This window comes from Giraffa tippelskirchi, chromosome 6, assembly GCF_054371585.1.
Source record: "Giraffa tippelskirchi isolate mGirTip1 chromosome 6, T2T-mGirTip1v1.2.pri, whole genome shotgun sequence".
NCBI lineage: Eukaryota > Metazoa > Chordata > Mammalia > Artiodactyla > Giraffidae > Giraffa > Giraffa tippelskirchi.
Window position 1 is genome coordinate 133,811,837 of NC_137280.1, and position 17,253 is coordinate 133,829,089.

Genomic DNA, 17,253 nt, shown 5'->3' on the forward strand with positions numbered 1-17,253 from the left:
GTTAGTTCCTGGTGCATCATAAGTGCGCAGTAACTGGTAAACAGCAGACAATAGGCACCCCCGAGCCTGGGGGAGCGGCTGCCTCTTCTGTCCCCAGAGTGTGGGTAGTCCACCTCAGGCACCATACAGCACTCATGCCTTCAGGTTTTTATTGAACATCTGCTATATACCAGACAGTGAGGATACAACAGTGTAAGGACTGACCAGTTGCTGCACCTGTGGAGCTCTCTAAAAACACAGAAATAAGGAAGCAAATAAGGGGACATTGATGACAGGCTGTGGGATGGTGGTAGTGCAGAAGGAGGAAATAATGATGAGGAGGGTGGGCATCGGGGAAGGCTTGTTCCAGGATTGACTATTGAGACCACCAGGCAAGAAAGAGCATTTGAAAGCCCGGCGAGGGTGGGCTTTCAAGAGAAGAGGAGGGTGGTGTGGCGGAAACACGGATGTACAGGGGAAGGAGGCACGAGCAGGTCCCAGATGTGATGAGGTCAGGTGTGCATGGAACCCTGCCGTGCTGAGTCCTGGTGTCTTGGCTCCAGGGCTGCTCAGGGCCAGTAATGTTTGATAGAGGGGTACCCAGAGCCCACTCCCAGTCCTTCTGCATGGGAGCTCTCCTGTTTCACTTGGCATTTGCAAACACCCTCTGGCTGGCAGCATGTGATCCCTGTACCCAAAGCTGAAAGGAGATCTAGGTAAGAGGGCCTCCTCCTGGGTGGGGTGGAGGGAGCGGAGCCTGTGATGAACTCGCAGGCCTATTCCTGCTGCAGAGTTTGGAGGTGGGCAGGGGTGGGGCGCAGAGCCACGTGGGGTTGAAGGGTGGTCAGCCCACACACCCAGGGAGGCGAAGTCACCAGCACGGGTTCTAACATGGAGAGGAGCCTGTGTGCAGAGCAGCAGGAGCCAAGTGTGACCCCAGACCTGTTGGGTTCAGACTCCCATTCTGATCTCTCAACAGTCCTCAGTAAGGCCCAGGTTGGCTTGTCTGACCTTGAGTTCGGGTGTAGGATTTCAAGTCAAACATTACCTAGTGGTTAGTGGGCAGAGTCCAAGAGGGAGAAGATGATATCTGGGTTCTGGTCTGGCTCTCCACCATCTCACCATTGAACCTGAAACAGGGCCCTTCTCCCTCAGCCGTGCAGTAAGAAGTCTGACCTCAGGATCTCTGAGGCCCTTCTTGCTCTGATAGTCTATTATTCTAGTTTTTTCTAGTTTTGCAGAACGGGGATATTTGGGGGAAGTAGGTATATAGTGTGAAGCATGCTGAATCTCAAAAAGTTATGGGTACTTCTGAATGCTTGGTTGTATTAATAGAAGTCTGGCATCTAGAACTAGGTAGGAGGTGGTCCTCAACAAAGTAGGCAAACAGATGTGCTGTCAGAGAAAGAGGAACCACAAGTGAGTAGCTCTAAACCACGTGTTCTTCCAAATGGCAGGAACTGTAAAGTGTGCACCCAAAGAAAGAAGAAGGTTTGGGGAGGGCACGAGCTGCCTGCGAATATTTGACATGAGTGAGGGGTGGCACTGGAGGGGGTGCCACCCCTTCATGAGGAAAGGTTCCAACTCAGGCAATTAAGGAGCTTCCCCGATGTCCAGAACTGACCCAGATGGAATGAGCTGGCCTGCCTTGGGTGACAGGGCATTTCCTGTCATGGGAGGTATGAGGGGGTAGGTGGGTGGTCACTTGTTGGCTGTGGCGATACTTGCTGGTTCTGCATGGCTGCCCTCCTGTGACCTGGGTTCAGGCCTGACACCTGTTGCTTGATCCAGGGACAGTCACTTAGTGTCCGTGTGCTTCAGTTTCCTTATGTGAAAAAGGGAGAGAATACCTGTCTGCCGCTCAGCCTTGAGCTGTCCAGGTTAGCTGAGGTGACAGCTGTGGAGTCATTTGTGTGGTGCAGCTACAGGCGTGAGCAAGAGATAATTATTGGTTTTTCCCCTCCTCTGCGATGTCTACTTGCTACCATGCTGATGTCTGATGGTGGGCAGGGAGTGGCTTCCCTGATGGCTCAGCTGATCCTCCCTGGGTCAGGAAGATCCCCTGAAGGAGGAAATGCCAATCCACTCCAGTATTTATGCCTGAAAAATCCCATGGACAGAGGAGCCGGGCAAGCTACAGTCCGTGGGGTTGCAAAGAGTCGGACATGACTGAGCACACACGCATGGGGAGTGGAGAATCCCTGCATTCATAGCTCAAGCTGACTGATCTATATAGTGAGCTTCTGCCTTAAGAAATTTAATCTTTGGGGGAGAAGAATGAAGAGTAGATACCAAAGCAGATATGACAAAAGCTGGCATGAGTACTGACAATTTGTCTGGCCGGGGCAGACATCACTAATCAATCACCATACTTTTTCCTGCAGATCCTTACCCACACGATGGCAGCTACTACCAACTTATATTTAGCTTGTGAGATAGACTATTAGCTACTCCTAAATAAAGGGAAATAAATACTAATGCCATTCTTGATCAGTGCCAAGCAAGTGACTCAGTAAATGCATTAAGGGAAGTGTTTGCATTGATGGGGCGTGGGGGTCAGGACAGCTGTGAAGTAAATTAAATGATCGCAAAATCCTCTTGGTGGAGGTGGTAATGGGCTGAGTCCAAGATGGAGGGGAGAGAAAAAAAGAAGTGGGAAGGGCACTCCAGGCCACTGGCATGGCATAAACAAAGACCCCCCTGGTGGTTCAGAGGGTAAAGAATCTGCCGGCAATGCGGGAGACCCAGTTTGATTCCTGGGTCAGGAAGGTCACATGGAGAAGGAAATGGCTAGCCACTCCAGTATTCTTGCTGGGAAATCGCATGGACAGAGGAGCCTGGCAGTCTAGTCCATGGGGCTGCAAAGAGTCAGAAATGACTGAGTAACTGACAGCACACAACACAACAAAACAAAAACCCACGTGATATTGGGCTGGGAGTGGGGTTCCTGATCCCACTAGGGGCTGTGGTGAGCACTGGCCTGGGAGTCTGGTCCCTGTTCTACTACCCACTTACTATGTGACCTTGGGGAATGCCCATTCCTTTTTGTTTATGTTTTTTGAAATTTATATATTTTGTTTTATTATTAAGTTTTTATTTTATATTCAAGTATAGCTGATTAACAATGTTGTGATAGTTTGAAGTGGACAGAAAAGGGACCCAGCCATACATATACATGTATCCATTCTTCCTCAAACTCCCCTCGCCTCCAGGCTGCCACATAACATTGAGCACAGTTCCCTGTGCTATACAGTAGGACCTTGTTGGTTATTCATTTTAAATATAGCAGTGTGTACATGTCCAGCCCAAACTCCCTAACTATCCCTTCCCCTCATCCTCCACCCCCCCCCCCACAGCCATAAGTTTGCTTGCCAAGTCTGTGAATGTTTCTATTTTGTAAATAAGTTCAAGGCCCATATGTTTTGTGTAAGGTAAGAGGCAAGGGTTGGTCTCATATCCTCAAAGCTGTAAAGAAGTGTTAAAAGACAAATATTTCTGCAAAGACCAGTGCACACACGCACCCTTCTCCTCCAACAGTGACTACCTAATGAATGCCTTGCTGGTAGCAGCATATTAAAGTGTGACCCGCATGACTCAGAAATCTGGGGGCTGGAAGCAGTAACCACACCAGGAGACTTATTGGGGATAGACGTGAGATGTGGGCTGAGTGGGGCCTGAGCGTGATGGATCCCTGGATTTCTAGAGGATGGAGTGTTTTCCCTGAGATCAGCAGAAGGTTTGGGTCCAGAGCAGCTGAGCTGGGTATCTGGGCCTCTGTACCATTTCAAGGCGCCCTTTCATTCTTCGCCAAGAGGGAGGGGAGGCTGGGTATGGGCTGGGGGGGCTGACAGGTTCTCTTCTATTTATAGCCAGGATTCGGGGTCATGCGGCCCTGGGTGTTGGAATGGCCCTGATGCCTGGTCTTGCCAACCAATCACAGGGTGGCGTGCCCCAGGGTCCTGCACGTTAGCAGGTGCCCTAATGTGAACCCACAGGGCTGGCCTGGGCTCTGGCCGGATGCTCAACATTCCCTCCTGAGCCCCAGCAGGCCTCTGGGGGGCTGCCAAGTACTGGCTGGGACTGGGGTGGCGGAGAGTGGGGAGAGAAAAGAGGAAGGGAAGAAAGGCCTTGTGTGGAGGCAGCTGGTGGGGCTGTCCCAGCCAGTGGTTCTGCACTTGCAAGTGGATAGAAGGTCCAGGTGCTTAGGGCAGAGGTTCTGGAATGGGCATCAGAACTCCTGGGTCACTGTCTCAGTGTCACACTGGAATTACAGAGAAAGACTGGAGGCCCCCTGGGACACACCTCTTTCCCTCCTGCTACACTTAATACCCCAGAAGCCCATTAGTTAACTTCCACTGAGATGCACAGCCCCTAGTGGGACTAGGGAATTTGTCTTGACCAATCAGCTCATCTGCCTCATCTTGTCCTGTCGGCAATCAGTCCAGTCCATTCATTCCTATTCATTTTACTTCCTTCCACTTAGCAGCCACTGTGTCACTCTGGCCAATGGGACGGCCATCCAGTAGGGCCTCCTAGTGCCATTTTTGTCTGTATCTCCACATGGCAGCTAGAGCACAGAGCTATAGGGTCACTGTCCTGCAGAAATGCTGTCAATGAAGCGCCATGATCTTGGGGCAAAGGGCAACCTCCCCATTGAGGCCTAGAAGTCCTTCAGGTTGCTTCCCCCTGATCCTCATCCCTGACCCTCACTCCAGCCAGTTGAACTTTTCTCAATTCCTTCTCTTTGTGTTCTAGTCACCTGGGCAGTAGCCTTAGCACCACCTGACTGCATGGTGGGGGCCCCGTCTTTCTATCCCTGCTGTATCCTTGGAAGCACGGCTCAGGTGCGCATTGACGTGACAGTTCAGGAAAGAGGGAAGGGCATGTACCCTCGGGATGACAAGTTTTCTCTATACTGTGTTCAGGGTTCCAGAGTCTAGAGAGAAGCCCCACCCAAGGCAGCAACGACCCTGGGTCCCAGGCAGGCCTCTTCCTTTGGGGCCCCAATCTCCTATCTGAGAATTGGACCTGGCACCTTTGTCTGAGGCCCGTTCCAGTTCTAAAGGTAAGACAGAAAAATTATGAGCTAACAGCATGGACTTTCCAGCCAGACAGACCCAGATATGAATTGTGGTTTATATCACTTGCTGGGCAGGTGACCTGGGGCCTTTCTGAACCTTGGTTTCTTCATCTGTGAAGCAGGTGGAGGTACTCATTTCTGCGATCTCCAGTGAGACAGCATATTGCCTGACACTTAGTAAGCACAGAGTAAACAGGGACCCCTTCCTTTTTAGTTTACAATCTGATGATGAAATGTGGCAGTTCAAATGACTCATAAATTGTTATCATTAAGGAAAATTCTTTTTTCTCCTCTTAACTTTTAGTGCCAAGTATTTATAGAACGACCCCTGTGTATTTGGTCCTGCCCTCTACTTCTCCTGAGATCCCAGTCCCCGTCTTTTACACACAGAGTGAAGACCTCATGGTCTCCTGGTAGTGGTTCACACGAGTGTTTTGGATGTGTCTGTGGAGCCTGCTGTGGTTGGTGTTATGACTGTTGGGGGCTTGTGGCACCCCATCCCAGGATGGCAGTAAATGAGGCCAGAATATGGGATCATTGGCTGACCCCTCCCCTCATACATACTAGATTAGCTCCCCAGCGGGCTGGGCTGGGCTTAGAGCGAAGGCAAGCCAAGGACAAAGCCTGACATCCATTCTTGATGGGAAGATACCCTGGAGGCAGCAGCCAAGATCCAAGATCCAAGTTTCTGTGCAGACCTGGACACCCTGTCATAGGATAGCTTTATGTGTAACCCAGCTGCATCCATGCTATAGACTGCAGAAACTGGAATTTGAGACAGTCAGGGGAGGAATGTCTCAGGTAGTAGAAAAGATAGAGGAGAATTCAGAGGGTTGAAGTGAAGACCATCAGAAAACACTAAATGTCAATGAAATAAACAAAGGAATGAATGAACCAACAAATGAATAAAGGTCCTCTGCCAATAGAAGCAAAATTGTCTTGCAGGCCTCAGAAGCAGAGCATTAACTCCCTTGGCTCAAGTGTTATCAATTTTATTAGGTGCCTAGAGTAGAAAAGAGACGTCAGTAGAAGACCACAGGGTCAAACTCAGTGATTCTCAAACTTTTTTAAAAATTTATCCCAAGATGCATGTTAGAGAACACAGGCTCACTCTTCTATGTGTGCCCAGTTTATCAGCTGTAAACTGGGTGAGAGAAGCTGCAGGGCCCATGTTCCTGCTGGAGATCTTTTCTAACCACATCTGAATGTGTGTATTTAACTGTCGGGATTGCTGTGGTTATGAGTGAAAGAGAACTGACTCAAAGTCACCTCCAAAAAAAGAATTTATTGGTTTCCATAACTGGAGAAAGTGGGGTTCAGGTTCAGTTTGATCCAGGAGCACTATCTTTCAATGTAGCTTTCCTTTACTGGGGCTCCAATCTCATACAGGTTCTTCCCAGTCAATGAAAAACAGGGCCACAAGGCCTCTCATGGATCAGATTAGCAACCGCAATAGGATGAGAACATTCTTTCCCAATAGCACCAGCTAACATCCTGGGACTGACTCTCATTGTTTGGATTAGGGAGTACATTTTTCAGCTTCAAGCCAGCCATGATGTCTGGGAATGTGGCTCTCTGATTGCCCAGGACTATATCATGGGTCTGCCTCTGGAGCAAGAGTATGTATGTAGGTTCAGCATCACTGACCCATGAGATCCAGGATTAGAAGGTATTGTTCTCCTTCTAATGAAGAATGGTAGAGGGGTAAAAACCCTTGTGCCCATTGAATTGCTTCACTTTACATTAATTAAAAACCAAATCATTCTTCAGGTTGGGATTTTAAAATAGATTAGTAACTAATTACTTCCCATACCTTTCTCCAGTATCCATAATCAGAGAAGACCTGCTGATGTCCAGTGCTTCCCCCCAAATCTGACATGATTGCCAGTCATGATGTGGGACCAGCTAAGCAAAGCATCTATGTTGAAGAGTTTCTTGGGTATGGGTATAGGGATAGATGGATGCTGCTGTGACCACATTCTACTCACAGGGACACTATAACCTGTGAGAAGTATCTGCAGGGAGGTTGACATGTGTGGTAATGGGACTAGGCTATGGGTACCCCTGTCTCCCAATCAGAACTAAATTTGGAAAAAGCCCAAGTTTGAAAAGAAGGTTCTGTGCATACAATGAAAGGTTTGGTCATCTACCGTCTGTGATCAGTTGGTAATGACTGTCAAGAATACTGTGTTGGAGAGTCCAAATCTATGCTCAAGCTCAGTAGGAACAAGGCCTATGATTGATTAGTGGTGTCTGCCATGTACATAGGCATTGAAAGTGGTGGCATGTTTGTTGTGTGGTAGACCATTCTTGTACTTTTTTCTTTCTTTAGCTCTCTCACTTTAGATATGAGTCAACAGAACAAATGGAGGCAACCTCAGGGCTCAAAAGAAAAGCAAATGCAAAATGGGGACTTGCCTGGGAGGCATTTTGAGAATTCGGAGACTCATGCTGCTGTCTGTGTTTGCTTGTGGAATTCATTTTCCCTGCTGAAGCTTGCTTTTCTCATCTAAAAATTGGGACAAATAATCCAGTCCTGTGGACCAAGCAGGGCTGTTATAAGGATAAAATGAAGTACTAAATGTGAGATCATTTTATCATACTTAGGATAACATCGAGCAGTTAAATGACACTTTTTATGGGCCAGGCACTCTTCTAAGTGCTTTACTTATATCCTCATTAAATCCTCAGAATAACTCTGTGGAGTAGTTACTGTTGTTATCCTCATTTTATAGGAAATGGTATTTAGGTGCCGACATTGTCACATGCTCAAGATCATATAACTCTGGGAGCAGGGCTCAGGCCCAGGCAGCCTGGTTCTGGTGTCACTGCTTTGGATCCCCTTATCAGGCATTGTGATGCTTCCCAGGGTAAACTGTAAAGTGCAGTGCACCAGAAAGGGATTACCTAAAGCAGTACCTCTAATTCTTTTCTTGCTCAAGAAATGCCTCACTTGTCTACCCTCTCATTAAGACCCACGGAGGTTGCTGTGGTCTGTGTGCCAACCCTTCACAGCTCAGTGACACCTTTCTAAGACTTTGTGGGGGTTAAGAAGGGGAAGCAGGGTAAATCTAAGGGTCTGCCCCTGATCTCCAGTCATGCTGCCTGGGTTCATCTCCTGGCTCTAGCTGGGTGACCTTGAGCAAGTTCCCTAATCTCTCTGAGCCTCAGTTTCCTCACCTGTACATAGAGGTGAAAATCCTACCTTCTGTGTGGGATTATTATAGGGAGTAAATGAGATAATGTAAGGGATATGCTTGGTAACATAATAAATACTCTGTGTAGGTGATGGGAGGAGGGGTGCAGAAGTTAAAGGGACCTGAAATGGTGGGCATGAGTTGCCTCTCTCAGGACTGGGCAGAGGACCAGGACTCTTCTTTCTGCAGCATCGTTTATTATGAGGAAATTCTCCCCTCCCAAGTGAAAGCTACCACCCCCACCATCAGCCCCCACACTTAGGACTCAGGCACCCTGGGCATGCCTGTTTCCTCACCCCTGTGTGTCGCTGCCAGTTCTTCCCGCCATGTTCGCTCAGCCTCCAGCTGTACTCCCTGTCCACCCTGTGTCTACCCTTCTGCAGCCCCAGTCTGGCCAGATCCAGAGTGAGCTGGTTTTTGGCCTGCATTTCCTAGGGGCCTTTGAGGCTTCAGAATTATAATAAAAGGAGCTAGCACAGCCGGAAGAGATCCCGATTCTAGGATGAGACATCTGGAAGTATACAAGTGCTCTTGTTTCTGGACCTGATGAAGTAAAGGAATGAGTGAGAAAGCTTACTGGGGCTTTGCTTTCCTGTCAATCACTCTGGAGACATTCCCATCTGCTGAGAGGACCTGGCAGTCCATAAGCAGTGTGTGACAGGTACAGATTCCTGGGCTGGGGCAGGAATCTGGGCAGAGGACAGTAATGGTTGCTTCATCACTGGGAAGCTGGTTTAAAATGCAGATTCCCAGGTCTCCCCCAGTGATGGATTCAGGGCCTCTGGGGTAGGGCCCGGGAAACTTGCAGTTTTATAATCTTCCCCCAGGAGATTCTGCAGCAGGTGGTCAGGGAACCAATCCTTGAGAAAAACTGAGTCCTTCTTAAGAATATCCTTTGATTCTGTTGTTGTTGTTGTTCAGTCGCTATTATGTTTCTCCTTAACTCCACTTTCTCAGCCATTCTAACTTCAACTCTTGGGGGTGAAAGGCCCTGCAGGACCCCCAGAACTCCTGATTAGAAGTTTCTAGAGTTGACTCTCTACTTCTTCATGGGCTCCCCATCCCTGTTGATGTGCAAGGGGCTTGGAGCCTGCCTGTTTGGACTGGGGCTGTGGGCCGACTATGTGCAGATGCTGATGCTGAGACTGATTCTGTGATTTCATTGCCTGGAGAGGCTAGTCTTTTATAGCAAAAGTCAATTTCTGCAGAATGAGTGGTAATTAGGGAATATTAGAGCCTGAAGGAAGTTTTATTTTTTCACCCGGGACATTTTTCGCCTCTGCAGACGCTCTTAAGTGAAGACCCAATGAGTTGAGGAGACAGGGAGAGCTACTGTCATTGGCCTGGTGTCTGGCAGCTCCCTTCCCCTGTTTTTACAGCCTTTTACAGATTAAGATGAGGGACCATATCCCAGTGCCTTGCGGTTTTCCTGCTTAAATATAAAAGGATACGTCTATAAAAGCTTCGCTCATTCAACACACATGGGATGAATGAGCACCTGCTGGCCCCAGGGGACCCTGGGACACACATGATTCGAAGCCTCTCCTTGGGGGAATGATGCTAAACCCACAGAGAGACATAAGCTGGGCAGATGGTGTCCTGGGGCAAGAATTGGGAAGGCAGGGTTTGGAAGAGGACAGAGTGACTGTACTGGGGAAGGGGAGCAGGTGGAGTGCTGGAAGGTAGAACACCTCGTCCAAAGGTGCTGAGGTGGAACCATCAGTGTTTGGAGTAGAGGGTGGGGTGGGGTGGGGTTGGGCAGACGTTATAAAATAGGCATTAGCAAACAGGCCTGGTATAGAGAGCCCTTCCAGTCTTCCTGAGGGAGGGTCTGATCCTTCAGGGATAAAATGGGGGCAGAGGGAGACAGAGTTCTTCCTTGGGGCCTTTAAGATGTGGGGTTCCCACCCCTTCGCTCTTCACAGGAGCTCCCCAGAGGCAAGAGTCAAAGAAAGGCTGAGACCACCTCCCAGAATGATTCATCTCACTTTGAGGATGGAGTAGGGATGGGACTAGGAGTCTGAGTGTCATTAAAGGAATGTGATATAAAAACAAACAAACAAACAAAAAACAGTTAAAAATGTATATTTTTGTTTGGCTGCATTGAGTCTTAGTTGCAGCACTTGGGATCCTCCATCTCGCTGGCATGCAGAATCTTTAGCTGTGGCATACGAACTCTTAGTTGCAGCTTGTGGGATCTAGTGCCCCAACCAGGGATCGAACCCAGGCCCCCTGCATTGGGAGCACGGAGTCTTAGCCATTGGACCATCAGGGAAGTACCAGAGAATGTGATTTTATGGAGACACTGACACGAGAGAGTAGGGTCGAATCCTGCAAGCTGCACTGCTTCTGCCTCTCTGTTACAGCCTTTGTTGACTGAGTTTTTCCCATCTGAAAAGTAGATCATTAGTTTCTACCCTGAGGGTTGGTGTGAGGCTAAAAGAATATGCTGATGAAGGATAAGAGCACAGATTTGATGAAGGATAAGAACACAGATGATGAAGGATGGAACACCGATTTGGTACTTAGTCATACCGATCAGTTATAGCATCTTCATTCTTGGGTGCTTGAGTTCCCTTAGCAGTTTGCACTGCCGGCTGCTGTATAAATCCCAACAAAGAGGACATTGCTGCCTTCATTCTTCCTTGTATGGGAAAAAAATGTGGCTTTCACCCACTGGTATCTCGGATCTGCCCTTGGGGCCCCTAAAAGAACTTGATGTGTCTTCTCCTTGACCTTCAGAGATGTGCAGATAAAATAACAGTGACCACAGCCTTGGGCAGGACATGCAATCACAGCCCGCTTCACTGGGTTTGGTGGTGGGTGTGTCCTCCACCCCTCTGGGCCTTCCTGCCCTTGCAGTTGGGGTTGCTGGTCCAGTGACTCCCTCACCCCACAAAAAGGCCTGTGGGAGCAGCTGCTGTTGCCTGCTCTTTCCTCTTGGGCTGCCTAAGAACTGGGTGGAGGTGGGCAAGTGCTTCCTGGACAAGGGAGTGGTTTCTGCCTGCCAGGAGGAGCCCCTGAGTCACAGGAGATGTTTTCCTGTCAGAGTGAGAAGGGGTTCTATCAACAAGTCCAGGGAAGGACAGAAGGAAGTTGGTTCATTCGAGCATCCTCGTCTTCCCCGAATCCCCCTGTGCTGTCACTGATAGTGTAAGTAGCCCATTGTTTAGAAGAATGCTCTTGCGCTGCCTCACTTAACACTCATGCAGCCAATGTTTGTGGGGAGGACAGATCACACCCTGGTTTCCTCATGCCTTCAGACACATCTCATCCAGCAGCCTACGCCTTCTGGAGTATAGAGCAGAGCCTGTGGTAGCCAAGATCATTACCACAGGGACCAGGCCCCGCAGTTCCCCAAATGAGTCTCCACGAATTCTTGTTGTCATTTGGTTGTTTTAATATTGTCTGTTTGTTTATTTTTGGCTACACTGAGTCTTTGTTGTTGTGCATAGGTTTTCTCTAGTTGCAGCGCACAGGAGCTACTCTAGTTGCAGTGTGCTGGTTTCTCATTGTGGGGCCTTCTCTTGCTGCAGAGCACAGGCGCTAGGCGCACGGGCTTTAGTGGTTGCTCCTCAGTACATGGAATCTTCCTGAACTGGGGATCAAACCCCACGTTCCCTGCATTGGCGAGTGGATTCTTGACCACTGGACCACCAGGGAAGTCCCTGATTGTTGTTTTCGATGGAGCCTTCAGCTTTGAGATCGGGTTGACCAGTCCACTGTTGATTAGAATTGGTACCTAAGCAGAGAAGGGTGGAGCTTCTTGAAGACAGCAGACTCACAGCAGGAACATGTGTCAGCCAAGCACCCGACTGTCCAGGGGAGGTGATTGCTAAGGGCAGAGACCAGCAGCTCTGAAGACCTCAGAGTCCTGAGGGGAGGGGCAGCACTGTGTCAGAGCAGAGGACCACTTGGAGTAGGTGGTGGTTAAGATGGTGGTCCCAGAGGTCAGCAAACTGAGGCCCTAAGGGCCACATCTAATCACTGCCTGTTTTTGTAAATAAAGTTTTATTGGAAGCCACCATGCCTATTTGTTCACATGTCTGCGGCTGCTTTTACACTACAACTCCAGGACTGAGTAGTTCACTGTATGGCTCAAAAACCTAAAATATTTACCATTTGACCCTTTTCAAAAAAAGGTTGCCAACCCCTGATGACTGAGCTACCAAGGAAGGGTTAAAATTCAGCCTTTTTCCCTGGTGGTCCAGTGGTTAAGACTCTGTTCTTCTACTGCATGGGGTGTGGGTTTGATCCCTGATTAAGGAACTAGGATCCCACATGCCACGCAGCATTCCCCTCTCCCCCCAAAAATAAAAATAAATTCAGCCTTTGTTAGAACAAGACCAGGAGGAGTGGAGGAGTGAAGTCTCTTGGGGAAGAACTTCCAGACAGACTGGCTGATGGTGTTCCTCACATGTTGATTCTTTAATGAATGGAAAAGTTTTCAGATCATCTGCATTTCATAGAATTGTAAAATATTAAGGCTGAGAAGGATGTTACCAGTGTCTCATCTGACTCTTGCCTATCCACATGGAGAAACTGAGAAACTGAGGCCTGGGGAGGCAAGGGGTCTTTGTTGGGAGCATATGGTGGTGGCAGCTCTCATTGTCAAATCCAGACCAGAGCACTTTGTTCTGATTTGCTGTTCTGTGGCATGTGTGTGTGCATGCACCCATGTGTGTTCTCGCGTGCGTGTGTACACACACACACACACACACACACACACACACACACACACACACAAGCAAAATCCTCTAAGCAGTAACATGGCAAAGAGATGTGTTTGCCTCTAAAGAGCTGTTGCTTATTTTGTCTTTTTCTGTGTTAGTTGCCTTTGCATTAGGAGAAGGGGGGCAAGGATTTCTGCTTTGCCCTATATAAGGAGGCCGTTGTCCCAGCCAGACCCATCCCATGGCAACAGGGCTAAAATGGAAACAGGGAGTTCTGTTTAAGGCAAGCTCCTGCACAACAGCTGCCTCCCGGCCGCTGAGGATGGAGCATTGTCTGCCCAGCACCTGCCCTTCCTGCTCTAACCCGATTGGAATGCGGACTCCAGGGCCGAGTGCTCCTGGAGCTGGTCCTTCGTGGGGGTCACTGCCCACCGATGCATGGTGCCTGCACACCCTGCCTGGTGTCGTGGCCGGGTGGAGTTCACCAGGGGCAGCTTGATGCAGTCAGAGGCATAGTCAGACTCTCCTGCTCAGAACCTCAGTTTTCTCCACTGGAAAACAGGAGAGCTAGAGCCAGGTCTGTCTAAGGGTCCCTTTCACTCTGATAATTCTGGCACTTGTGCCTCCCTTGGTGAGACTCTGAAACAAAATGGGTTTTGTTCTTACTTTAGCATGGAGGTTAAATGTCACGGCTTAGGGAGTCAGATTTCCTGGGTTCCCATCCCAGCTTAACGATTTACTTAGCTGGGTGTCTCCAAGGGAAATTAGCAAACCTCTCTGGGCCTCAAGTTTCCTCATCTGTGAAATGGAGCTATAAGGGAACCTATCCCACGAGGCACCTGCAGCTATTGTTTGGATAAAGCATAAGGAGAGCGGTTGGACTGATTGGCGGTCAGGCTCTTTTCCTGCTTGGGGTTCTGTGGCTCTGATTTTGAGATCTCCAGCCTCTCAGATAGGTCTCCCTCCTGCCCCAGTGTTGCCTGGGGAATTTCCTACGCAGGTAACACTCCCAGCTCTGGAAACCTGATCTAGAGATTAGAGGCCTGGAAAAAGCAGTTGAGGAGAAAGGAGCCATGGGGAGTTTCCAGGGTGCTGCAGACAAATGTGAGTCCAGGTGTGAGTGCCACATCCCTGCCAGCCAGTTTCTGGCAGAGCAGTCCAGCAGGGGAACAGCCTCTGAGCAGGATGAGGTCACAGCATCATGAGTCCTGGAATGCCATCAGTTCAGCCCTGCACTTCTGCCTCTTTCTGTAGAAACATCCATCCCCGCTCTTCTCTTTGGGGATGACTTTTGGAGAAGATGGAGGAGTGGGAAGGGGTAATTTTTTTTTTTTTGTAAGAGTATAATGACGTGATCAAGAATTCGGCTTTGGAATCAGACAGCCCTCAACCAGCTGGGGAACCTCCTTGGGCCTCCTCAGTCTCCGCCTCTGTATAAGGGAAAGAATAGCAGCTGTAAGGACTGCATGACATAGTGCCTGTCCAGAACTCAGCCCATTTTCCCTACACAGTAAAAAGCTCATTCAGTAAAATCTGAAGAGTGCTTACTGTGCGCCAACAGAGTAGGAAGCAAGACAGACTAGTCTTCAGCAATCAGGAGCTTCTGTTTGAGTGCAGTAAACAGATAACAAACACATCAACAGAATGGAAAAGTTTATTTCAGACAGTGATGTGGGTCATGAAGAAATGAGAGGCAGCCATGTGATGGAGAGTTTGCCAGAGTGTGGGGAGGGGTAACCACTTTATAGTGAATGGTCAGGGAAAGCCTCTCTGAAGAGGTCACATTTGGTTTCAATGTCAGGAAGGAACCAGCCATGCAAAAATAACTTATGCAAAGGCCCTGGGGCAGTGACCACTTTGCACTCTGATGTAAAGAATGCTGGGATGCCTGGGGCATGGTGAGCAAGGCAGTAAGTAGCCTGAGAGGATGCTGGCAGCCTAGGCAAAGGCATTCTAAGCCACAGATGTTTGGATTTATATGTACAATAGGAGAATCTTTGGAGAATTTTGAGTGGGAAGTGGGTGACATGATCTAGTTTACATTTTTTTTAAAGATTATTTGAGCTACTGTGTGAGGATGAACTTGAGGTGGGATGGGCAAGGATGGAAGTGGAGTCCTGTTGGGCAACACTGTAAAAGCCTAGGTAGGAGGTAGTGATGTTATGGGATTGTGTGGTGATGGCAGAGATGGAGAGGGAGTGGACAGGACTGATGGATTGAATCTGGTGGTGAGAGAAAGAGGATCCCAGGTTTTCTTCAGAGTAACTGGGTGAAGGGTTTGCCATTTATTGACACTGGGAAAACTGAAGAGAAACTGGCTTGGGTGCAAATAGAATCCATTTGGACATAAGGTTGAGATGCCAATAAGCCATCCAAGTGGAGTTGTCAGGAGGTAGGATGTAAAAGGGCTGCTTTGCAGAGTGGTTGAGGACGCGCTAATGCATGGAAGGACGCAGCTTGTTTTGAGCTGAGACAGCCTGAGTGCATATCTAGCTGGGGCTTAACCCTCTGCCAGCCCTAAGCTTCTGGATTAACTTTAAGAGCTTTCTTTAGTCACCTAACAGCTTTGCATGACCCACATCCCTGCCTGAGCCCCTGATGGGCACAGGGCTGCTCAAACCCCTCCCCAGAAGACTCCTAATGGCATGCAGGTGGAACCGTGGACCCTCTTGTGCCTGGGGGCAGAGTCTGGCATAGCTTGAACCAGCTACCCTGAAGAACATTGACAGGGTATGCCAGGCCCTGAGTAGACTGCTTTACAACTGAGTTGCTTAACCCCAGCGGATAGAATTCAGAGGTCTGTGAACTTGGATGGAAAAAAAAAAAAATCACATCTTTATTTTTGCTAACCTCCAAGTGCAATTTAGCATTTCCTCCCATTGTGAATGTAGGTGACAAACTGTAGAAGCATTAGTGGTACCTTGACTTTGTCACCAATGGAAATCAGATAATTTTCATATCACAGTCGTTTCGGATACCTAAAAATACTTATACTCATTGCTACTTTGAAATTACTGGTGATTATTACACTTGCTACTACATCTTATCATTTAGTATAGTAATAAGGAAGCCTGCTATATTACTGTAACATAAATTTAGTCTTTTTAATATTTTACAAATGTATTTTGATAGTGTTGATTTCCTAAATAATGCTGTTTTATTTTATGCATTTAAAAATATTTCACTTATTTTATCTTATGCATTCATAAACATTCTGAGAAGAAGTTTATAGCCTTTACTAGACTGTCAGTGGGATTCATGACAAAAAAGGTTAAGGACTCCTACTTTGCAAGCATGATTTTATCATTCCCAATTTAGAAGCTAAGTCTCTGAGAGGTTGAGATCAGGCCAGGGTCACACAGCTGATTGAATGGCCGAGCCCTGTGGACAATTCTGAAAGAGAGGGAAATACCAGACCATCTGACCTGTCTCTTGAGCAACCTGTATGCAGGTCAGGAAGCAACAGTTAGAACTGGACATGGAACAACAGACTGGTTCCAAATAGGAAAAGGAGTACGTCAAGCTGTATATTGTCACCCTGCTTGTTTAACTTCTATGCAGAGTACATCATGAGAAACGCTGGGCTGGAAGAAACACAAGCTGGAATCAAGATTGCCGGGAGAAATATCAATAACCTCAGATATGCGGATGACACCACCCTTATGGCAGAAAGTGAAGAAGAACTAAAGAGCCTCTTGATGAAAGTGAAAGAGGAGAGTGAAAAAGTTGGCTTAAAGCTCAACGTTCAGAAAATTAAGATCATGGCATCTGGTCCCATCACTTCATGGGAAATAGATGGGGAAACAGTGGAAACAGTGTCAGACTTTATTTTTTGGGGCTCCAAAATCACTGCTGATGGTGACTGCAGCCACGAAATTAAAAGACGCTTACTCCGTGGAAGGAAGATTATGGCCAACCTAGATAGCATATTTAAAAGCAGAGACATTACTTTGCCAACAAAAGTCCGTCTAGTCAAGGCTATGGTTTTTCCAGTGGTCATGTATGGATGTGAGAGTTGGACAGTGAAGAAAGCTGAGTGCTGCAGAATTGATGCTTTTGAACTGTGGTGTTGGAGAAGACTCTTGAGAGTCCCTTGGACTGCAAGGAGATCCAATCAATCCATCCTAAAAGAGATCACTCCTGGGTGTTCATTGGAAGGACTGATGTTGAAGCTGAAACTCCAATACTTTGGCCACCTCATGCGAAGAGTTGACTCATTGGAAAAGACCCTAATGCTGGGTGGGATTGGGGGCAGGAGGAGACGGGGACGACAGAGGATAAGATGGTTGGATGGCATCACCAACTCGATGGACATGGGTTTGGG

General features: G+C 48.2%; 1 protein-coding gene and 1 long non-coding RNA gene across 14 annotated transcripts in view; both read left to right on the forward strand.

Annotated features, from left to right (window-relative positions):
- PPARGC1B (PPARG coactivator 1 beta) overlaps positions 1-17,253 on the forward strand; it is a 155,124-nt gene that overhangs the window by 89,653 nt on the left and 48,218 nt on the right. Inside the window, exons 1-3 of one of the 13 annotated variants that reach the window (XM_081495739.1) lie at positions 90-695; positions 4,735-4,823; positions 4,913-5,044. The exons of 11 other annotated variants lie outside the window; for them this stretch is intronic. In XM_081495739.1, coding sequence (XP_081351865.1) covers positions 4,770-4,823; positions 4,913-5,044 — 186 coding nt within the window. In that variant the 5' untranslated portion in view covers positions 90-695; positions 4,735-4,769. Of the gene's footprint in view, positions 1-89; positions 696-4,734; positions 4,824-4,904; positions 5,045-17,253 lie in introns of those variants that run through there. One more of the 13 variants, XM_081495740.1, reaches the window with a different exon arrangement.
- LOC145508674 (uncharacterized) lies at positions 6,277-12,580 on the forward strand. Its single transcript, XR_014055526.1, has 2 exons — positions 6,277-11,889; positions 12,468-12,580. It is a non-coding gene; the product is annotated as an uncharacterized LOC145508674 (long non-coding RNA).